The 25,125-nt window shown below is 44.1% G+C and overlaps 1 protein-coding gene across 2 annotated transcripts in view; it reads left to right on the top strand.

The window, feature by feature from the left end:
- col22a1 (collagen, type XXII, alpha 1) overlaps window positions 1-25,125 on the top strand; it is a 419,868-nt gene that overhangs the window by 137,815 nt on the left and 256,928 nt on the right. For both annotated transcript variants that reach the window (XM_068031367.1, XM_068031368.1), the window contains exons 8-12: window positions 488-568; window positions 6,022-6,138; window positions 16,512-16,556; window positions 17,767-17,820; window positions 19,854-19,892. In XM_068031367.1, coding sequence (XP_067887468.1) covers window positions 488-568; window positions 6,022-6,138; window positions 16,512-16,556; window positions 17,767-17,820; window positions 19,854-19,892 — 336 coding nt within the window. The remainder of the gene's footprint in view (window positions 1-487; window positions 569-6,021; window positions 6,139-16,511; window positions 16,557-17,766; window positions 17,821-19,853; window positions 19,893-25,125) is intronic.

Genomic DNA, 25,125 nt, shown 5'->3' on the forward strand with positions numbered 1-25,125 from the left:
TCCGTGCCCAAGTGTTAAAAACAGGTAAAAAGGTAAAAAGAGGTGATGTCATTTTTAAAATTAAAATGGTGGGAAAGTAATTAATGACAAGCGAGGGAACTTCTGGGGAAACCGGCTTTGAAATGGACAATCATTGAGAATCAACTTCATTAGTGTGTCAATCGAGGAAAATAGGCATTCTCTTGCTGGCTGGTAAAGGAAAAGTTCATAGTATCAGAGAAACTCGCAGTACAGAAGGAGCCCATTTGGCCCATCTTGCCTCTACTGGCTCTTTGAAAGTGCATTAATGCTTAATCCATAGAAATTTAGCCATAGAGCTCACTCCCCTTTGGTGAGAACTGGATTGGCTGAGTTGTGAAGCTCAAATCCATAGCAGGTATTGGAAAACTGACATAAAACCTGAAAGAGGGGAGGGTAGAAAGGAAATTTACAATATTCAGTCACTATTTTGTAAAAAATTATTTTGTGCTTCTTTATACTTCTCCAGTTTGACCTTCAGCGGATTGTCATTTATTGTGATGCCAAGGATGCGGAGCTGGAGAGCTGCTGTGATCTTCCCAGCAACCCAGTGAGTAAAAAGTAAAATATGAAAAAAGGAAACAGAGGGTAATAAAAGCTTTATCACTGATTTACATGGTTTTGTTCAGAGTCTACAAGTACACTATTAACGAAATGATTATTTACAATGGCCAACTTTAGCAGCCATGCTTTCAGTCACCTAGACTTAGTTCTTAGATACTCTGGGTGTGTTTTTTCCTGAAGCATCTCCAACTTTCCATTTGCCTCTACTCCTTTAAGATCTTTTTTAAAACCTACTTTGACCAAACTTTTGGTCACTCTCCAAATATCTTCTTCTTTGGCTCGATGCAGGAATAGGCACCACAGATATTTGACAAAATTATTGACTCAGCCACAGACGCAATTAATCTGTACATAAAGTATATATCCAATCTAATGCCATTGAAACATAGTCCAAGATAAAACAAATTTCTCCCTATAAATAAAGTAGCTACTAATACAAATATCAATGGAGAGCAGCACAACTTTATCAGCTAGATAGCAAGCAAAACATTATGCAATGCCAATGCACATTACTTTTGTAATTACCTTTGATGCTAGGTTATTTTAAAACACAAGGTTAAAGGCTTGAAGCAGAAGTGCCCAACATTTTTGGGTGGGGGTCCACATTACAATTTTTGTCTTACATTGGGGGCTGGTGAGATAATTGCAGAAAGATAAAGGCATTAAAATTTTATCTTAATATTAATTAAAATAACAACAAAGATGCATTTTTGTGAAGAAGCTTTAAATGAGAAGATTAATGTATGGACTTACTTTCTTGTCACTATGTTGGATGCTGATTTAATGAGAAAGCTGGCACTTTTTTGCTTGCCCAAGTAGTCAATGATTTCCTGCACATGAGTTTTAGCAATGTGGAGTATTCTGGATAGATGTCCATTGTCAGGAGTGATCTGTCTGTCTGTTGCTCTCTCTGTGTGCTGCTATCTCCCCCTCCCTGTCTGTGTCCCCCTCACTGTGTTGTCCCCTCCTCACTGTGTAATCCCCCTCTCTCTCTCCCCCTTGCTCTCTGCCCCCATATCTCTCTCACGTTGCCAACCCCTGGCTTGGTTTTCATTTTTCTACGATTGATGCTGTGTGAAGTGCTTTTCTATATTAAAGATAGTATCTTCCTGCAATATGTTGTTGAACAAGTATTAGGAGATTAGATATCTCCAACTGTCTCTATTTATCTTCACAGTAAAATGTAACTTAAATAAGAAAATGTCCCCTATGTTCTAAAACTGCACTATGAGTAAACATAGCATAGTTCACTTACTCTATTATTGAGGTATTTTACTTTGGCGGGGAAGTGGGGGTGGGATGGGAGGGGTGTAGTTTAGTTTAGTTTAGAGATACAGCACTGAAACAGGCCCTTCGGCCCACCGAGTCTGTGCCGACCATCAACCACCCATTTATACTAATCCTACACTAATCCCATATTCCTACCACATCCCCACCTGTCCCTATATATTTCCCTACCACCTACCTATACTAGGGGCAATTTATAATGGCCAATTAACCTATCAACCTGCAAGTCTTTGGCATGTGGGAGGAAACCGGAGCACCCGGAGGAAACCCACGCAGACACAGGGAGAACTTACAAACTCCGCACAGGCAGTACCCAGAATCGAACCCGGGTCCCTGGAGCTGTGAGGCTGCGGTGCTAACCACTGCGCCACTGTTCTTCCAGATGATAGCATTCAGACCAAAACTAATATTTAAATTTATTTACAAATAAGTTGCATGGTGCAAAATGGTGTTAGATGCTAAGATGAGAGAGATAAGGTTCTTTAGGAATTACTTGCCCTGAATGAACTTGTCTTTTCTGATCCTTATCTTTTCTTGTGCTCTCACTGTGTGGAAAGATTCCAGGTGGGAAAGAAAGTGAAAAGATTAAAAGCTATACAATTAGACATGTGAAGCCGGAAGGTGCTAGGTTAAATTCCTGACATCTAACAAGTTAACAGATCTCAGATAAGGTAGTAGTGAGATGATTGCAATTATTTCCTGGCTTTTCTCATTTAAAGAAGTATTCGCACTCCTAGGGCTGGATCTTGTCCTCCCGACAGCAGATTCCGTGGCGGGGTGGGGTGCGGGGGGAGGGGGCGAGATAACCAGAGCGGCAGCAGCTTCCAAGGAACCTAATGCTGGGATTGCCAGGCACCATATTCCTGGGGCTGGGAAAAGCCGACAACGGCCTTCCCACCCAGAGGCCAATTGAGGCCCTTAAGTGGCCAATTAACAGCCACATAACGGCCTCTTCCTGTCGCCGCTGGGGTCTTATCAGCAGCGGTGGGGGGGGAGTCATCTGCCGCTCGGTGGGGGGGAGGGGGGTGTGCCTTGCAAAACCAGGCACCCTCCCAGCGGGCTTGGACTATGCCTCCTCCATGTGGTCCACGGAGGACCCCCACTGGGAACCAGCCCAGAGCCCCTCTTCTCCAGCCTGAACGCCCACCACCCCCACCTCACCTACCTCTGTTCCAGGGTTCCAGTGCTGGGCCTAGGCCTGCGACCTCTGCAGTACCATCAGTAACCACTGCTACCTGTGGCGCTGCCGATACTGCTGAGCTGCCAGCCTGTGATTGGCTGGCATCTCTTGGGGGCAGGGTCCCCATCCCTATTAAGTTTTTAAAGGGACAGGGATCCCGCCTCCTTAAACTTTGACCTCAAAAGACTGGAGGATTGCTCGGGGGTCAGAAAAAATGTAGAGGTTGGATTCCCCAATTTTCAGCCTACGTCCTGCATAAAATCCAGCCCCCAGTTGCTATCCAGTAACTCCTATTATACAGTACATCAGATTAAGCTATCATTAAGTGGTCTAAAATTCTGCTATTAGTTGCCAAACTCAAACATGAAGAATGGCCAATTTGGGTCAGTGCTTATGGAACTGTGATTTAAAAATGCCATTTTGTTTGATGCTGTTAAAGCATATCTCCAAAATAAACAGTTTCTAAGTGCATGAAGAAATGATAGAATCACTGTTTAGCGTCCGCTCTCCAACAAGGTTCATGTTTGATCACCAAGTGCACCAGGCATAGACGGGTACAGCCTAGAAGCTGGCCCTGTAAGAATTTTGATTTCTCTTCTCCTTGAAGACGTTTGATCTTGCATCCCCACTCCCACCAACATACTGGGCTGAATTTTGTGAAGAAGGCGGGGCTCCCATCACCAGGATGAAAAGGCAGGGGAAAGGCTACCTCTGCCTTTTCATGTCCTTTCGGAGCGATCCTCTGGTCTTTTTAAATCTAAGTTTCACGAGCCGGGGTCCCCAACCCTTTAAAGACGGGGATCCCGTCTCCAAGAGCTGCCGGTCAATCACAGGCAATATTGGCAGTGCCACTGGGAGCGGTGGCCACTGGGAGTACTGCAGAGGCCTCAGACCCAGGCCCAGGCACTGGAAACCCAGACCAGATGTAGGCAAGGTGGGGTCACCAGAGACAGCCTGCAAGGCCCCGGCGAGAGCAGGAAGGGAATGGTCATGCAATCTAGGGGGAGAGGGGTTCCCAACGTGAGTCCTTTGTGGACCTCAGATTGCCTACAGAGGAGGGATCCCTCTCAAGCCCACAGGGAGGATGCTGCCTGTTATAAGATGTACTCCCTGCATGGCAGAAGCAACCCCCCCCACCACTCCTCGCCACTGGTAAGAACCCAGCAGGCAGGAAGAGGCCCTAATGGGCCATTATAGGTCAATTAAGGGCCTCAATTGGCCTCTGGGCAGGTAGGCCATCATCAGCCTATCCCACCCCGGGACGATCGCTTGGCAACAGAGCCTTCGCCCCCTCACCCCCACCCCTGCCATGTCCCCCACCACCCATCGCGATACTCCATGCCCCCCCCCTGTCCAACTGACCCCACCTCAAGGGGCCACATAAAATCCTGGCCACTGAATCAATGGGGGTCATTTTGATTTTTAGCAAAAGTGCAAAACAGATAATAGCAAATCGGCAGCCCATTTTAAATCTATCCCAATTTTTATTTACATTTCTGGAATTGTAATTGGAAGAGATGTAAAACTGGCTACTGATTCATTATAGTCCGAAGTCAGAATTGCCTGCATTGTGTGGATAAATGCATTTTGAGTGCCTCTTATTACTGCATGACACGACACCACCAAGCACTTGAGTTTATTGTGATTTTTATAATTTAAAAATGTATTTCTTCTTCTACTGAAAGTAGTGGCATGTTGGGGTATAGATCCACGGGGGCCTGCAGATCTCTAATACCTTGTACAACTGACCATTTGTGCCTGGTTAATGGGCTTTTAAACTTCAGTGGGGAATTACTGTTCTGCCCAATTCTGCTCTTCCCTTACACCCACATAAGCACTTTCTAGCAAAGTTCACTGGACATCAATCTGATTGAGAACCTTTGCAACTATCAATGGATATAGGCAGAGTAGCATGCCTAGTGACAATGCAGCTGAGATCAGCTGACTCAATGCAAATTGGGAATTGAATCTAGAGAGCTAACAGACCTGTATGGTTCAATACCACACTGAGTAATTTATTTACATCCACCAACAACTTGCACTTACATATCAGTCTTAATGTAAGAGACATCCCAAGATGCTTTACAGAAACATAATCAGACAAAAATTGACACTGAACCACCAAAGAGGTGAGTTTTAAGGAGGATATTAAAGGTCGAGAGAGAGGTGGAGAGGCAGGGAAGATGTGGGAGAAAATTCCAGAGCTTAGGGCCTAGACAGCTGAAGACATAGTTGCCAATGGTGGGGTGAAGGGAGTACGGTGAACAAGAAGCCAGAGTTCTCAGAGTAGTGAGGCCACAAAGAAATTTAAACATAAATTGAAAATTTTGTATTTGAGCTGTTGGTGGACCAAAAAACAATGTCAGTTAGCAAGCAGAGGGATACTGGGTAAGTGAGACTTTGTTCATGTTAGATTAGGGGAAGCGGAACTTTGAATGAGCTGAAATGTATGTAGGGTGGAGGACGGCCAGGAGAGTATTGGAGTATTGGAGTCTGGAGGCGACAAAGGCATGTGGGTTTTAGTAGACAATGGGCTGAGGCTGGGATAGGTATGGGCGATGTTACAGAGATGGACTTAGGCAGCCTTTATTTGAAAGAGAATATATGGTTGTAAGCTGAATTCAAGGTCAAATAGGATGCTGAGTTTGCAAAACGTTGGCTTCAACCTGAGACGTTAGCCAAGGGGCAGAATGGAATCGGAGGCAAGAGCACCAAATTTGTGGTGAGGCCAAAGCCAATGGCTTTGGCCCTCCCTTTTTTTGCCCACTATGCCATGGTGATTAGAATGGTGGGTTAGAATAGTGGTTGAGAGTGTGGAGTCCTTTAGAGAAATATTCACTTATGAATTATTCATTTCAATATTGTTTGTTGTATAGGGCTTGCACAGAGATGCATTTAAATCTAAATGTTCTTACACTTCTTATGCCCTCATCCTCCATTTCTAATGGCCATTTCTTTCTCGTTTGTTCCAGTGTCAGATTACACTTGCCACCCAACATCCTCATTTGGAGATCTCAGAAACACCACAACCACCCGCTGAGGCTGACAGTACGAAGACCATTAACTGTTCCTGTCATAAGGGAGAGAAGGTACTAGAATTAATTAATTGAATTAGAGAATTGCTATGACATACCACATCCAAAACCAAGCAACAGAAGCAGGCTGGTGGGCGAACGTAAGTCTTTAGCTACTGAACATTGATGGCAGCAGACTATGAAACACATGGGAAAATAGACAGATTTTTGTTTTCTGGTCTTTTATCTTAAAGAGGTCAATAGTAGGTGATTAGACCAAGAATTATTGGATGAGGAATGGGATTCTAAGGCTCTGCTGAGAAAACCACAACCAATTTTAAAAGCACCAATATCTGGGGAATTGAACATGCACTGCGTTAGCACAGCTCCCTATCACATTTGGGAATTGGGTTTAAACCTAGACCTGACTAATGCAATTGAAATTCCTTCTCTGCTGTCTGTGATAATCGAGTTTAAATCAGGTTCCGTCAAAATTCCTTTTGAGGTGCAGATTTACAGTACAAAATTAACCAAAATATGAAAATGTAAAAGAACTTGCATTGATATAGTGCAAGTCTTTTCTTGGATTCCATTTATAATACAGACCCATAAATGTAATTTCTGGAAAAAGTCATCACGATTTTGTACTCTTATTTCAAAAACTCATGCACGCAGGAGATACAATATATGGTATATTACAAAAGGGTGTCCACATTGTCATAAAGTTCTTTCACGAAAACTACTTAGTTCAACATATGCATACATTCATACAGATGCACAGACATTGCTATTATATAGATTCATTTTTTTTTCATTCTTTACATCAAAAAGTGTAAGGTTCACTAAGTGTTAATAAAGGACATAGATCTCCTGCTTTCCCTCTTGTTAGTTGGTAGGCTAATGGTAACAACATCTAGTTATTAAAGGCTCGCAAATGGTAATGTTTACTTCAAGTGGGTGATACCTACCAGACTTAGTTTTTTTTTGTACTGTCTGGAAGCAACGGCTGAAGACTGCTGACAGAAACTTGATTCTGGAAATTACTGGGTGCTTGGAGACTGGAATACTTCCTTTAAGTCCCACATTTTTAAATGAATTCTATCTCTGGCTAGTTGGTTAGAAATAATAAAAGAAAACTTATATTATTGTGACCATTTTTTGTATTGCATTCAACCATCGAAAACTGATAGCTTTTCCCCATAGACTACATGCATGAGTTAGCTAACCTCCCAGCTTGTAGACAGGAAGTACAGACAAGGTTCAGAAATACAAGTTCAGGAATATTTTTCAGGATGTGGAAAATACAAACCAAACCAGACTGTACCAAAATAGATTGACTGGACATGGAAATTGTATTAGATGTATCTGGAAGAGGACAGATTACAACTTGCTTTATTTAATGGGAACGTAATTGACAAGCTAATTGATTCCCATAAATAATGTCTTTCAAAACCACCAGTATAGATATATCTTTGGCTCAGTGCTAGTATTTTGCCTCTAAATTAGAAAATTATAGGTTCAAGCCCTACTCCAGAAACAAGAGCATAAAGCTTAAATCAGGGTTGTCCAACCTTTTCATGTTGAGAGGGCCACATTACAGTTTTTGTCTTACATAGAGGGCCGGTGAGACAATTTCAGAAAGATAAAGGAATTAAAATTTATCTTATGATTAATCAAAACAGAAACAAATGTACATTTTTGTGAAGAAGCTTTAAATGAGATGACTAACTTATTGACTTACTTTCTCGTTACAATGTTGGACACTGATTTAATAAGATACCTGTCATTTTCTTGCTTGCCCAGCAGTCATTGTTTGCCGCACACTTATAGTGATGCAAAGTATTCCAGATAGATGTCCATCTGTCAGGAGTGATCTTGATCACTCTCTCTCCCTCTCTCTCTCTCTCTGTTCTTCTTCTCTCTCTGTCTGTGTCCATCTCTCTCTCTCTTTCCCCCTCAGTCTCTCTCTCTGTCCCCCTCTCTCTGCCCATCTCTCTCTTCCCCCCTTCAGATTCTCTCTCTGTCTCTCTGTCCCTCTCTTTCTCTCCATCCCACTCTCTCTCTATCTCTCTCTCTCTCGCTCTCTGTTCCCCCCCTCACACTCTCTCTCTCTGTTCCCCCACTCTCTCTCTGACAGTTGTAGAGAGCGGGAACGCTCAGAAGATGGTTGATCAATTTTTAAAAGAAAAATCGGAAGTCAGTTTCACAGCTGACAGGTGCTCGGAGTGGGAACAGTGGTTTCTGAACTTTGGGCAGATTCGGGGTTTTCCGATGGGCTTTTAAAAAACCCTGAATCTGTCCGAATTTCGGAAACCGCTATTCCTGCTGTCAGCTTTGAAACTGACTTCCGATTTTATTTTAAAAAGTCTCTCTGCAGGAAGAAACCCATGAGAAATTTCTCATCTCTAGTCACAGACCCCTGCTGAGGCTAAAGAAAAGTCCCAGGTACAGTTTACATCTACAGGCCGGATGGAAACCTTTGGCGGGACGGATCCTGGCCCGTGGACTGTATGTTGGACAACCTTGGTCTAGGCTAATTCTTCAGCGTAGTACTGAAAGAGTGCTGCACTGTCAGCAGTGCTGTCTTTCTGATAAGTGGTCTGATTTCCCATCCGGGGTCAGGAAACTGTTTCTAGGTTTTGACCCTACCTCAGGAGGGAATGTAATCGCAACCCCTGATTTTCATGGAGATAAGCTGCTAATTGGCTGGAGGGTGGGTTTAATAGCAGCGGGGCCAGAATGGAGGAGAGTCTGTGCAAGTACGAACACAATTTAAATAGACCACAGGAGCCATTACTGTGGCTGTCGTTTCTCTGAAAGAATGGATGCACCAGTGATTGAAGAAGCAGATGGCTGGCACCTGGGGCAGAGCTTCCTCTCACTTCTCCAATGCCAACCTGGACGTCCTTCTGGAGGCAGTGAGGGAAAGGAGGGAGGTTTTCTTTCTGGAGGGTGGAAAGAGAAGACCAGCCTCCCAAACAAAGCTGTCATGGCTGCAGATTGCTGAGACTGTCAGCAGCAGAAGTGTGGTCAGAAGGCACTATGTCCTGTGCTGGAAAAGCTTCAATGACCTTATTTGCTCTGGCAACATCAGCTCCTGATGACAGGCTTCTAGGTCAACTGCCAACTGAGGAGCCTGAGGGCACATGCTGCACCTGAACATGGGAGTAATGTGTGCCCAGGGTCCTTACCGATCCCTGAGCAAGGCTCAAAGCTATAGCACTGTTAAGGATTTGCCAACACTGATACATGCAGTTTCCTATGTCAATGAGCCACTGGCCTTGGCCACAGAAGCCAGCAGTGCCTTATCTCTCTCTTTTGTCCTTGCAGGAGAAAAGGGCTGACAACGCCTGAGAAATTGTGCTGACAGGAGGAGATGTACCCCTTCCCCACATTGTAATTGCCATGGAGGAGGGTGCCATGGACATAGCAAGGATGTCCCCCCGCACCGCCCAGGGGCAAGTTGGGAAAGGAGAGATGGGTGCTGCTGTTGGAAAGGGTGAAAAGATATTATGCTCTGTAGATGAAGGGGTGGAGTACACTCCTCCCTGTCCAACAGCATCCAAAGATCTGACTGCATTGGAAAGCCTCAGCACTGCAGGCCTAGTTCTTCTTTTGTTTCTCACAGGTTCTGACATGGAAGGGTCAATAACAGAGTCCTGTGATGACACCGGGGAAAGCTCTGGAAGCAGACATCAGAGCAAGCACTGTCACATATCCACCAGCGCATTCACACCTGTAGGTCCTCGCATGCAATTAGATAGGGTGGCGCTGGGTGATGAACACATCACGAGTGAGCAGGAGCAGGTGAAAGAGACAGAGGCAGCTGTGGGCGCTGTCCCCTTCAGAGGATGGAGGACAGACACAACCATGCTCAGCTAGGTGCAGATATAGAGCTTCATGAGTTGCAAGAAAGGAGACTCTACTTAGACCAGCAGCAGCTGATGTGTACCCACATGTCAGAGTTCCCTGAGGCATTGCGAGATCATGCGCTGAGAATGGAGGAGTCTATCTAGCTCATGTGCACAACCATGGTCAGATCTTTGAACACATGAGCTCCTCTATTGAGAGAATGGCCAACCTCATGGAGATCCATTTGCAGCAGCATTCTGAGTGCATGTAGGAGCAATGCATTGACATGCACAGAATGCATGCCGTACACCATAGCATTGACTGGTCAGTGGCTCAGGTGGTGCAAAGATGTTTGGATGGGGATCCCAGTTGCTCCCTATCTGGTGCTCCCCTCCAGCCATTTGGATGGGGCTGAGGCTATCATTGGGGAGGATGAGGAATCTAGCCCTCATCGGGATCCATCAATATCATCGGCCTCCTTGGCCCCTCTGACTGAGGGACCATCTATGCAGCAGGGCCCAGTGATGGAGGCTGCTCCTGTATCGATGCCAGTGCAGCAGCCTTTGGAGCTGCCTTGACAGGCACCTCCATGACAAGGACAAGCAACTCAGGCATAAGCAAAGACAAATGAGCAAGCTGCATCCACTTCTTCCAAGACCACACTGTGTAGAAGTGGCCAAGAGCAGAGGTCACCACATCAGGCAGAGCACTGCGTGGTTCACTGAGGTTTACCTCACCTGTAAATGAGCACTTTCTCTCTTATTCAACACAATGTAAATATTGACACATGACACCAGACTTGTGGTTTCCACTCTTTAATGGCAACACTGAAAAACAGGGCAGTGGTGGTGAAGGAAAGAAACAGTCCTTGAAAGGGGTCAATGAGACCTCTGGACAGATGGACATCCTTCATTGGCGGTAAGAGAGGATCTATTCCAGGCTGTGTCTTCAATGGGTGGACACTGAGATTTTTTCTGTTGTTTGGGGAATCTAAAACACAGGGGCACAGTCTCAGGATAAGGGGCCGATCATTTAGGACTGAGATGAGGAGAAATTACTTCACTCAAAGGGTTGTGAATCTTTGGAATTCTCAACCCCAGAGGCTTGTGGATGCTCCATCATTTAAGGCTGGGATAGACAGGCTTTTGGTCTCTCAGGGAATCAGGGGATATGGCGAGCAGGCGGGAAAGTGGACTTGAAGCCTACGATCGTATTGAATGGTGGAGCAGACTTGATGGGCCATATCGTCTACTCCTGCTCCTATTTCCTGTGCTTTTGTGTTGTTGTGTTCTTTGGAAGTGCTTTCACAGGCAGCTCAAAGTGAGTTCTAGACCATGTTGTACTCCTGGATGAGAAGGCCTCAGCTGAAATGTGCCTGTATCAGATAATCCCTGATGTTGATGGCATCCTGATGAGACCCTCGAGTCTTATGCTCGGCCTGGCCATTTCTCTGTGCAAATGGGGCACCTCTGTGTTCTGCATCTTCCTCCTCCTGTCCTCTTCCTCCTCCTCTTCCATGTCCTCCTCCTCCTCTTCCTCCTATGAGCTGTGTCATTCCAGGGCCTCACCCTCTTCAAGGTCCACACCTCACTGGAGTGTCATGTTATGGAGTGAGCAGCAGACCACCACAATGCACAAGACCCTTTCAGGAGTGTACTGCAGAGCACCACCCGACTGGTCCAGGCACTGGAAGCACATCTTCAGAAGCCTGATGACCTGCTCACTGGTTGTCCATGCAACCAGTTGACTCCAGTTGTAGCTCCTCTGTGGCTCTGTCTCGGGATCTTGCAAAGGAGTGAGTAGCCATCTCTTCAAAGGATATCCCTTGTCCCAGAGAATCCATCCACAGAGGTTGGGGTGTGGAATGTCGAGTTGCAGCACCCTGAACTGAAGGAGAATGAAGGCATCATGGCAGCTGCCAGGAAGGTGAGCGCACACATGCGGGAATTTGTGGTCACAGTCTGGTCTGTTGGTGCCTGGATGGCCACATGAAGGCAATTGATGATGCCCTGTAGCTGGGGAAATCCAGTGATGCAGGTGAAACCCACTGCCCTTTTTGCCTACGATGCCCCATCTGTCTGGTCCTTGGAAGGAGCCACAGGCAACAAAGTTCAAGACCACAGTGACTTTGATGGCTACTCACAGGATATGGTGAGCAGTACCGCGAGATGTGAGGTCTTCAGCCACGAGGGTACAAACCTCTGTGACCATCTGCTTGGATAGGCGCCGTCTCCTGCGACACTGGTTCGCCGACATCTCCAAGTAGCTCTGTCTTCGCCAGTAGATCCCATTCTGAGGGTATATCCTCCGTTGCTTTCCTATCCTTCGTCTGTCTCTGCTACCTTCCTCATGCCCAGGGCTCTGCCTCTCTTGCTCGGGATGTTGTTCCTATTGCCACTAGACCCAAGATCAGAGGGTCAAGCTCCCATTATCAGCTATTGCCTTCCTTAGACTCAGCTATACTGCCTATAATGTCTGGAAGCCTTAACCCTTTCTCTTATACCCCCAGGATGCCAGGAGGATAACAACCCCCTGCACTGCCACAGCGCATACAGAACACTCTCCCTGCAATCTCTGCACACCCGATGGCACCTGTGTCTCAATGGCTGAGTGTCCCTCTCAGCCGTTCTCCTTTTATGGGGCCACCTAAGTTGATTAAGTACTCACCGACAGAAGTAAATAGATGTCCCGCTGGCCTGAACACTACTGTGAACTGGACTCATGTGAATCGGACACCTCCCAGTCTGTGCTCGATGCAATGTCCTGTCATGGGTGACTTAGATGAAGAACCCTCATCACTGGAGCTCAAGAGGGCCATAGACCACCTAGCGAACAGAAGGGCACCGAGCAAGGACGGAATCCCAGCTGAACTGCTCAAGCACGGAAAGTCCGATCTATTGCCCCACCTTTATGACTTTCTCCTCCTCTGCTGGAAAGTAGGCTCTGTTCCACAGAAGATGCTGATGCCAAAATCATTATCCTATAAAAAAACAAAGGCAACAGAGGAGACTGCAACAATTACAGGGACATTTCACTCCTTAGCATCAAAGGGAAGGCCTTTTGCTAGGGTCATACTTAAAAACGTCCACTTACTTGCAGACCAAGTGTACCCAGAAGCGCAGTGTGGTTTCTGTGCTGGTAGATCTACTGTCGATATGTTCTTCTCCATACACCAGCTACAAGAAAAGTGTAGGAAACAGAGTATACCCCTTTACCTTACTTTAGTAGATCTCAAGGCATTCAACACCATCAGCAGAGCAGCACTGTACAAGATTTTGGAAAAAATGGGCTGTCTGCCGAAGCTCCTTAGTCTCATCCGCACCTTTCATGACAACATGCACTGCACTGTACAGTTTGATGGCTCCACTTCCAACAGTTTCGGAGTGAAGAATCGAGTGAAACAGGGTTGTCTCCTAGCCCCCACTCTGCTTGGCATCTTCTTCTCCATGCTCCTGACCTTCGCCTTCACTGCAGATATGGAAGGTCTGGACTTGCACACTAGGTCAGATAGCAAGCTCTACAGTCTAGCAAGGCTGAAAGCAAAGACAACAACACATCACATCCTAATCAGAGAACTCCTCTACGCTGATGATGCTGCACTAGTCGCTCACATGGCAACTCAGCTATAAAGACTCATGGACTGTCTCTCCCATGACTATTACTTTTTCTCCTTGAATATAAGCGTCAAGAAAACCATGGTCATGGGACAAGGTGTTGCATCTCTGCCCCTGATCACACTAAGTAACACCCCACTGGAAATGGCTAGCAAATCTGCTACCTTGGGTCCACAGTGACAGACAATCTGTCCCTTGATGCAGAGCTCGATACACACATAGGGAAAGCAGCTACCACCCTTGGTCGACTTGCAAAATGCACATGGCAACACCAAGTTGACCCTTCGGACCAAGCTGATAAGGTCTGATAAGTTTATAAGGCCTGTGTTCTCAGCAGCTTGCTGTATGGCTGTGAAACATGGGCGACTTACAGCCACCAGGAAAAAAAAGCTCAATCATTTCCATCTTCGCTGTCTGCGGCGCATTATGGGTATATCCTGGTGGAAACTGAACTGGAGGAGCCATATAAATACCATGGCTACAAGAGCAGTTCAGAGGCTAGGAATCCTGCAGCGAGTAACTCACCTCCTGACTCCCCAAAGCCTGTCCACCATCTATAAGGCACAAGTCAGGAGTGTGATGGAATACTCTCCACTTGCCTGGATGGGTGCAGCTCCAACAACATTCAAGAAGCTCGATACCATCAGGACAAAGCAGGCTGCTTGATTGGCACCCCATCCACAAACATTCACTCCCTCCACCACTGACGCACAGTGGCACCATCTACAAGATGCACTGCAGCAATGCACCAAGGCTCCTTAAACAACATCTTCCAAACCCGCGACCTCTACCACCTAGAATGACAAGGGCATGGTGTGTACGGGAAGACCACTACCTGCAAGCTCCACTCCAAGTCACACACCATCCTGACTTGGAACTGTATTGCCCTTCCTTCACTGTCGCTGACTCAAAATCCTGGAACTCCCTTCCTAACAGCACAGTGGATGTACCTACCTCACATGGACTGCAGCAGTTCAAGAAGGCAGCTCACCATCACCTTCTCAAGGGCAATTAGGGATGAGCACTAAATGCTGGCCTGGCCAGCGATGCGTACATCCCAGGAATGAATAAAAAAAAGGACCACATCACAAATGTGGTAGTCCTCTCAAAGGCAGAGCTCCCTTGTGTTGGCACTAATCAAACAGAGGTGGCTTTGGTCAATCAGACACGTCTGCAGGATGAAAGATGGTCACACACCCAAGTCCCTTCTTTATGGTGAGGTAGCTGGGGCCAGATGACCAGTGGGGCACCCAAAGCTCCACATCAAGGATACTTGCAAGCGTGACATGAAGGTGCTAAATTTCGACTATCGCACTTAGGAGTCAAAAGCTGGCAAAAGAGGGAAATAGCGCCACATCCTGCGGACTGGTGTGCACTACCACAATAACTAGTTGCTACAGCAGCTTGGCAACAAGTGCCAATGTCAAAAATAACAGCTCATAGTGTCACTTGGCGGTTTTACGTGCAGCACTTGTGGCAGAGCCTGCCTCTCAAGAATTGGCCATCACAGCCATCAACAAATGTGCACCAAGAGAAGATACCTCACCGAAATGGATTGTTTGCTGCATGTCCATTATCCTTCATAGATGGAAGGATGCCAAGCAACCATGTTAACTGGCTCCCCATTGGTGCTCTATGCACCTGGTCTGCCCCTGACCTGGTGGCCCCACCAAAATCCCAAACTGTCCCTCAATGATCTCTCAATGAGCTCGTTAATACCTTTAATTGGCCTCATTCCCAAATCAGGTGGATATCCGGGCCCCGCCTTCCCCTGTCCTGATGAAACTCATGGGTAGAAACAATGAGGGGAACGGGCACACTGGCCGGCGGCACTATTTTTAGTGCCCACCCAGCTCCGTTCCCGCACACAGCTGGACCTAAAAATCTAGCCCAAAATGTTAGACTGAGGCCCTTGTCAGGTAGATAGAAAAGATCCCTTGGCACTAATTTGACGAAGAACAGCGAGGCTCTCTGTGGTGTCCTGGCCACCTCAATTAAAATCACGAAAACAGATAATCTGGTCATTCTCAAATTTCTGTTTGTGGGACCTCGGGACGTGTAAATTGGCTGCTGTGTTGCTTACATTACAACAGTGACTGCACTCCAAAAGTCCTTCATTGCATTGCATGTTAAGCATTTTGGGATGTCCTAAGGTTATAAAAGATGCAATATAAATGCAAGTTTTATTTTAATAATTCAATTTGTAATACAAACCAATCAATATTACTTGAGTGAAAAGTCACGATGACTCTGTACTATTGCTTCAAAACTCATACACACAACAGATGCAATATGTGGTTTATCACAAATTATCCACATGAAAGTTAAGTTTTCCCATGAAGACTATGAATCCCTGACAGGTACCCTAATATTTAGTTCATCATATATCGGTACACAGATACGTACTTATACATGTTCATTCTATCGCAACCTTACCCAGATATTGGCCTGATTTGTAAGAGGTAAGAAAAGTCAAGGATGGGAAAAAGTTACTTGACCCACTGAGGCTAGTCTTTCCAATACCCAAACCCACCAGAAGTAAATCCAACTAGGTAGTGTCTGTATTCCTACTACCCTGCCTGGCATATTATTTCAGACATTTATCAAGCTTTGCATGAAGTAATCTTTTCTAAATTTATTTTTCCTAAATTTATACTTACTATTTCTTGACCTATTATGCTGACTTATACGATAATATTCAGCACTTAAACTTATTTAACTATTATTCAAATACTTCAGCAAGAAATTTGTCCATGCTTTTTGTGAAGCTAATACTTATCCAACCAAATATTCCTGAAAGCTTGGTTCTGAACACATCTGTGGAGATTAGCTTGCCAACTCTTTCTAGATAGGATGTACTTATTTTTTCTGGCAACTCTTTTGATGCAAATAAGTGGCTGTTGATATCTCTATGTGATGTGCTTCTAATAGTTTTTCTTCTGAACAGCAGCTGTTCTGATTTTTCTATTGCAATCCCCACAGGGCGATTACGGCCGACCTGGTTTGCAAGGATCCAGAGGCCCAAAGGTTAGTTTGGGTGGAGAGGGCCAGGAGAGTGGCTTGCAATTATTTTAAAAGCTGTGCTTGGCTTTTGCTGGATAAATAATGGATTAATATGCGAATAGAATTTCTCCCCAAATTATCCTATTCAAGATTCTTTTCCTCAGGATAGACAACTACCTTTACATCTCTAAAGGTTTAAACCAAATGGAGTGGCAACTAGTGAAGGATTTTACACTTTTGAATAACTGAGGTATAAACATCCCCATCCTTAGTCATTGTGAAGCTTAGAAAGTGGGTGTAAAAGGCAAGGCTGAAATGATTAAAAACATCTTCAGCCAAATGTGCCCAAGTGAATGCTACTAATCAGGCTATGCACAAGGGCCAGTCAAGCAGATCACAGGGGGCTAGATACCAGATTCCAACAAATGCAGTTCACGCCACATCACATTAAGGAACAATTGAGTGCACTGAACACGGCAACATATATGGGCCCTGACAAGATCCTGGTAATAGTGCTGAACACCTGTGCACCAAAACTAGTCACTCCCTTCACCAATTTGTTCCAGTAGAAATTTCAGAGTGGCATCTACCCAACAATGTGGAAGATTGCTTAGATATGTCCTAGCTACAAAAATAGGATACATCTAACCAGCCAATTACCACTCTATCAGCCTCTTCCTAATCATCAGTAAATTGATGGAAGGAGTCATCGATAGTGTTATTGACTACCTGCTGATCAATGATTACCTCACCAATGCTCAGTTTAGCTTCCATCATTTGGTTCCAGACCACATCACAATCTTGATCAGCATTAGATCAAAAATAGTACCAAGGAGCCTGAGAAAAACGTAAGTCAATGTGCATCAAAGGGTGCTAATTTTACACTAATTGTGTTTTTTTCTCATTGAAAAACTGGGTTGAAAGGTCAAGATTTGTACACAATCCAAACTGTAAAATGTTGGAGAAAAACGAGGTACATCAAAAAGTACTGATTAAGTAATAACAAACTTGAGTTTTAAAAAGCCTGCATATTGTAGTAGTCTCACTTGTTGAAATCTCTTCCCCCTCCCTTTACTCACAGACATATTTTCCTTCCACTGAATGATAGTAATTGTGTGGGAGTACACTGAAAAAATGCTTATGATGGATTGATAGAAATAAACCAATAAATACAAACAAATAGCATAGCTATTGACTTGAACTGAAAACCTTGTTTTGTGTTTTTTGCTGGCAGGGTGAGCCAGGCCAAGTGGGACCTTATGGTGCCAAAGGAGAAAAAGGAGAACCAGTAAGTACTTATATATTAAATGGAATTTCCAAGTTGTTAGTGGTACCATGGTGGGATAACACTTTGAAGTGACTTCCTTAATTCTGTTTCTAAGCTGGCAATCCTGTGTTGCATTGTCAGTTGAAATGTTAAACTTGAAAGCACATTTGCATGTGGCTGAAATAGATGCAAAAGATCCTATGATACTGTTTGAAGAGGAGCAAAGAGGCCAAAATTTCTTGTTCAACCAATGCCATCAAAAACAGATTCGCTGGTCATTCATCTCATAACAGCTTTATAGGATTCTGCTGACACAGAATGGTTGTTGTGTCTGCCTACATAATAAGTTACTGTACTTCATGGTGTTTCATTGTTTGAAAAGTTTTTGAGATAGTTCAGCATGATAAGGTACGGTATGGCATTATTAAATGATAGAAGTATACAATACAGAAAGAGGCCATTCAGCCCATTGTATCTGTGCTGGCCTCTTGCGAGAGCAATCGAAAAACTAATCACACTATGCTGCCATCTCCCCACAGCCCAGTATCTTTGACTGTTTCAAATATTCATTCAACTTTCCATTAAAAGATGACATGCTCTCTGCCTTTCTGTTGAGCATTCCATACTCCAATAATCCTCTGTGTAAAAGTGAAATATTCTCCTTACCTCTCCCAGTCTAGTGCTATTGCCATGCTGGTCTGTGGCATATATTGGAACTGAGGTAGCTACAAGGTTGGTAACATACATAAGTTGATAAGTTGACTGGCGAAGGTTGATTAGGTAACAGCTCTCATCGTCCTCAGTAAATCTGGATATGGTGATATATCCGATTCTCTAGTGTTAGTCTACTGATTGGATGCCATAAAAACTATAAAAAATAAGGTAACAACAATATTTAAGTTCAGCCACTGGTTGCCCCGGGATGTACATTTTCAAAGCATCTAGAGGCATTACCATTATGTCAGTTGTCCTCTCCACCTTCCATTAAAGGACTGCTGTCTTCATGAAGAAAGACCTTTAGCAATTAAAAAACAAATATTTGGAAAATATATGACGCAAAAGTAAAATTGCATCAATAAAAGTTTTCTGCATTTCTAAAACATCGTTGAAACAGTTGGATGTCCCTTCATCACTGCAAGGGTCATAGATGACTCTTGTCTCTACTCACAAAAACATTCCCCTTTTAAATAGTCCCTCTTTAACCATTTTCTTGTTGCTCCACATTTTTTACACATTCCTGCTTAACAAAGTTACTTCCCCAAGTTACTCTTTCAAACATGTCAATTCCATATGAGGAAGAATTTCCACAGGATTCTTCAGCAGATGTTTGGCAGAAGAATGGTGCAAATTGCTGGGAAGATGGTGGCATAGTGGTAATGTCTCTGAACTAGTAGTCATCCAGAGGCCCATGCCAATGGACATGGGTTCAAATCCCACTGTGGCAGATGGTGGAATTTAAATTCAAGTACTTAATAAATCTAATTAATAAAAAACTGGAAATGAAAGCTAGTCTCAGTAATGGTGCCATGAAACTATCATCGATTGTAAAAAACCCATCAGGTTCACTAATGTCCTTGAGGGAAAGAAATCTGTGGTCTTTACCTGGTCTGGCCTACATGTGTCTCCTGACCCACAGCAATGTGGTTTACTCTTAGCTACACTCGAAAATGGCCTAGCAAGCCACTCAGTTGTCAAGGACAATTAGGGATGGGCAACAAATGCTGGCCTTGCCAGTGACGCCCACATCCCATGAAAGAATAAAGAAAATCATTTATGCCATATCTCCAAGTGTTCTGCTGATCTCCCAACTGACGTTACAGCAGGAGAAATTCCAAGAGCACTTGTTTGACAAGTGCCTTCCCTTTAAAGGAGGCCTCCAGAGATTGAGAATAACCTCAGCAAACAGACTTTTGAAGAGGTGAAATGCCTTGATCGTTTGTGATATAAATGAGTAAGAAGGAAGAGAATTGGATAATTTAGAGTGGAGTATTTTATGTTCACATTAATGCTTGTGATAAGATTGTGTTTTAGTCATTATATTCTTTATATTACAGGGCAAAATAAGCTATCCTTCATGGGGGAAAGGTGAAAAGGTAAGACAAATTATTTGTTAGGCTGGGAAAAGTTCACTATCAAATTATCGCTGGGGGTCCATTTGTTGTTTTACCATGCCTGCGTATCAGAAAGAAAATGCAGAGATAAAGTAGGACGAGGATTTGAATATAAATCTCCATATCAATGCAAAACTGACAAACAAGAAATGAAAGTTTAAAAACAAACCCAATTTTCTCCCTTCCTTTCCTAAAGGTACTGATGAATGACAGGGTATAATTCCGGAACTGTTGGCGGACCTACACTGCCCTCCACCTCTCCCTTTCTGGTTAAGAATCGGGGTGCTATGGAGAGATTAATAGCCCTAGTAACAGCTAAAATACAATTACTCACTGATAGTGTGTATGTAATGTATCTAATAGTTATTGGTATGACACCCCAATATCCTACCTGTAACTAGTAGCAATGCTATGACCGACTGATATTTACCTTGTAACTAGAGCCAAAATCTCCCTGCACTGCAGAAGGCGCAGTCAGGCCCTGCAATCAATGCCACTTCTAACAAGCTCATTTATCTCTATCTCCTTGTACTGTAGTTTGAACTTAGATTCTGTGTTAAAGTAAGAACTTTGAATTAAGATCTTCAGTCAAAGCTGACTTCACACATCCATGTGTAACATCTCCTAACTCGCACCGTCCCATTCACCTATCACCCCTGTGCTCTCTGGTTCACATTGGCTCCCGGTTTGACAACACCTCAATTTTAAAATTCTCATTCTTGTTTTCAAATCCCTCTGTGGCCTCACCCCTCCCTATCTCTGTAACCTCCTCCAGCCTTACAACCCTCCGAGATCTCTGCTGATCTCCAATTCTGGCGTCTTGCGCATCCCCAATTTTAATCGGTTCATCATTGGTGGCTATGCTTTCAGCTGCCTCTGTTCTATGCTCTAGAATTCTCTCCTTAAATCTCTTCTACTCTCTACATCTTTCTCCTTCTTTAAGATGCTCTTTGATCAAGCTGTGGCTCAATGTCATATTTTGTTTGATAATGCTCCTGTGAAGCACCTTGGATTCTTACTAAAATAAAAACAAGAGATGCTGGAAATATTCAGCAGGTCTGGCAGCATCTGTGGAGAGAGAAGCAGAGTTAACATTTCGGGTCAGTGACCGTTCTTCGGAACTCCAAATTTCCAGCATCCGCAGTATTTTGCTTTTATATTGGACTCTTACGATGTGTTTTTTTGTTCTTACTTGGAATGTGAGTATCACTGGCACGACCAGCATTTATTGCTCATCTCTAATTCCTGTTGAGAAGGTGGTGGTGAGCTGCCTTCTTGAACTGCTGCAGTCCATGTGGGGTAGGTACATCCAATATGCTTTTTGTAGCGGTTTGATACAACTGAGTGGCTTACTAGGATGTTTCAGAGGGCAATTAAGAGTCAACCACATTGCTGTAGGTCTAGAGTCACATGTAGGCCGGACTGAGGAAGGACAGCAGATTTCCTCCCCTGAAGGGCATTAGTGAACCAGATGGGTTTTGAAGACAATCCAGTAGTTTCATGATCATTACTAATGAGACTAGCATTTTATTCCAGATTAATTAATTAAAATGTCCCCCCTAGCGGGGGTTTAAACTAATTCAGCAGGGGGATGGGATCCTAAATTGTAGTTCCAGTGTACAGGATGTTGAGAGTAGTGAGGTCAGGGATAAGGTTACAAGGACGCAAGAGGGCACTGGCAAGCAAGGACTTGGTTTAAAGTGTGTCTACTTCAACGCCAGGAGCATCCGGAATAAGGTGGGTGAGCTTGCAGCATGGTTTGGTACTGGGATCTCGATGTTGTGGCCATTTCAGAGACATGGGTAGAGCAGGGACAGGAATGGATGTTGCAGGTTCCGGGATTTAGATGTTTCAGTAAGAACAGAGAAGATGGTAAAAGAGGGGGGGTGTGGCATTGTTAATCAAGGAGAGTATTACGGCGGCAGAAAGGACGTTTGAGGACTCGTCTACTGAGATAGTATGGGCCGAGGTTAGAAACAGGAGAGGAGAGGTCACCCTGTTGGGAGTCTTTTATAGACCTCCAAATAGTTCCAGAGATGTAGAGGAAAGGATAGCGAAGATGATTCTTGACAGGGGCGAGAGTAACAGGGTAGTTGTTATGGGGGACTTTAACTTTCCAAATATAGACTGGAAATACTATAGTTCGAGTACTTTAGATGGGTCAGTTTTTGTCCAGTGTGTGCAGGAGGGTTTTCTGACACAGTATGTAGACAGGTCAACCAGGGGCAATGCCCTGGTAATTATAGACCTGTGAGCCTTACTTCGGTTGTGGGTAAAATGTTGGAAAAGGTTATAAGAGATAGGATTTATAATCATCTTGAAAAGAATAAGTTCATTAGAGATAGTCAGCACGGTTTTGTGAAGGGTAGGTCATGCCTCACAAACCTTATTGAGTTTTTTGAGAAGGTGCCCAAACTGGTGGATGAGGGTAAAGTCGTGGATGTGGTGTATATGGATTTCAGTAAGGCGTTTGATAAGGTTCCCCACGGTAGGCTATTGCAGAAAATACGGAAGTATGGGATTGAAGGTGATTTAGTGCTTTGGATCAGAAATTGGCTAGCTGAAAGAAGGTGGTGGTTGATGGCAAATGTTCATCCTGGAGTTTAGTTACTAGTGGTGTACTGCAAGGATCTGTTTTGGGGCCACTGCTGTTTGTCATTTTTATAAATGACCTGGATGAGGGTGTAGAAGGGTGGGTTAGTACATTTGCGGATGACACGAAGGTCGGTGGTGTTGTGGATAGTGCCGAAGGATGTTGTAGGTTACAGAGGGACATAGATAGGCTGCAGAGCTGGGCTGAGAGATGGCAAATGGAGTTTAATGCGGAAAAGTGTGAGGTGATTCACTTTGGAAGGAGTAACAGGAATGCAGAGTACTGGGCTAATGGGAAGATTCTTGGTAGTGTAGATGAACAGAGAGATCTTGGTGTCCAGGTACATAAATCCCTGAAAGTTGCCACCCAGGTTAATAGGGCTGTTAAGAAGGCTTATGGTGTGTTAGCTTTTATTAGTAGGGGGATCGAGTTTCGGAGCCACGAGGTCATGCTGCAGCTGTACAAAACTCTGGTGCGGCCGCACCTGGAGTATTGCGTGCAGTTCTGGTCACCGCATTATAGGAAGGATGTGGAAGCTTTGGAAAGGGTGCAGAGGAGATTTACTGAGATGTTGCCTGGTATGGAGGGAAGGTCTTACGAGGAAAGGCTGAGGGACTTGAGGTTGTTTTCGTTAGAGAGAAGGAGGAGGAGAGGTGACTTAATAGAGACATATAAGGTAATCAGAGGGTTAGATAGGGTGGATAGTGAGAGTCTTTTTCCTCGGATGGTGATGGCAAACACGAGGGGACATAGCTTTACGTTGAGGGGTGATAGATATAGGACAGATGTCAGAGGTAGTTTCTTTACTCAGAGAGTCGTAGGGGCGTGGAACGCCCTGCCTGCAACAGTAGTAGACTCGCCAACTTTAAGGGCATTTAAGTGGTCATTGGATAGACATATGGATGAAAATGGAATAGTGTAGGTCAGATGGTTTCACAGGTCGGCGCAACATCGAGGGCCGAAGGGCCTGTACTGCGCTGTAATGTTCTATGTTCTATGCTATGGTAGGATTTGAAATCATCTCTTTGGAGCATTAGTCTGGGCCTCTGGATTACTAGCCCAATAACATTACCACTATGCTACCATCCCTATGCAAGTTGCTGTTGTCAAAACCAGCCGACATGGACCAACTTGAACTAAACCGTGAGATTTCACAAAGGGCAGTGGGCTCAGTGTTTGCAGCACTTCACACAGGGCACACCATCCTAAACTCAGCTCAGCATAATTTCTAAACCACCCCCCTGGCCTCAGTCTTAATAAATGAGAGTTTTCTTAGCACAATAGAAATTACAGCAGAGCAGGAGGCCATTCAACCTCCGATGGCTGTGCTGGAGCTGGCATCCCCTCTTGCAACCACATTTACAGAGATTCTTTTATATTTTTCACTTTTGAATATTTATTCCATTTCCTTATAAATGATGGTCTAGTATCAGCCTGAACAGCTACTTGTGGTGAAGAATGCCCTCAGTTCAAAAATCATCAATGTAGTGATGCTGACAGCAAAGGGGTTGAGGCATAAACTTGAAAAATAATTTGACTTTTTTTAAAGATTTGGTGCCAAAGCTTATGCAATCATAAGAAAATAAAAAATAGGAGCAGGTGTAAGCCAGGAATAGAGCAACCATTTGCCCTTGTATGCCCAAAACCATGTTGAGTACCAGGGATGAACAGATATCCTTTGAATCCAGTATTACTATGGCATACATGATGGAAAGTCCATCAGATGATGTGTTTCCCTTATTTATTATGTATTATTAGACTATGCCTGTAAATATCTAAGCAGACATATTTTATGTCTTCTGTTACCTTCTAACAGATGCAAAACTGTCTTTTTTAAGACAATGAGAAAAGGTAATCATTTGCAATAGATCGGCAAGCTCATAGATTCATTGAATCAAAGAGCACAGAAGCAGGCCATTCGGCCCACCATGCCTGTGCCATTCTTGGAAAGAGCTATCCAGTTAGTCCCACTCCTTTCTTTCCTCATAGCCTTACAAAGTTTTCCTTTTCAAGTATATATCCAATTCCATTTTGGAAGTTATTATTGAATTTGCTTCCACCACCCTTTCAGGTATTGAATTCCAGGTCACAACTCATGGCATAAAATAATATCCTTCTCATTTCGCCCGTTTTTTTGTGGCAATTATCTCAAAACTAAATCCCACCTTCCTGCTAGTGGAAATGGTTTTTCATTATTTATTGTATCAAAACCCCTCATAATTTTGTATATCTCCATCAAATCTCCCATTTACCTTCTCTACTTGAAGGAGAACAATCCCAGCTTCTCTAATCTCTCTGTTTAACTGAACTCTTACAACCCTGGTGCCATTCTCGTAAATATTATCTGGATCCTCTCTTAAACCTTGAAATTCTTCTTAAAGTGGGTGCTCGGAATCAGATATTTTACACTAGCTGAGGCCTAAGTGATTTATGAAGATTTAGCATAAGCCTTTTTTAGAAAGCCATGGATTCCCCCATGTCCTGCCAACCTCAAAAATTAAAAATTCATTTGTCAATAGTCAAATTTAAGCCTTTGTTTATAATGCAGGCACTAATCTTAGGATAGATTCCAACCCATCATTACCCGACTTATATAGCCTGGCAGCAAATCTGACTCTTACA

This window comes from Heterodontus francisci, chromosome 5 (genome assembly GCF_036365525.1).
Source record: "Heterodontus francisci isolate sHetFra1 chromosome 5, sHetFra1.hap1, whole genome shotgun sequence".
Taxonomy (NCBI): domain Eukaryota; kingdom Metazoa; phylum Chordata; class Chondrichthyes; order Heterodontiformes; family Heterodontidae; genus Heterodontus; species Heterodontus francisci.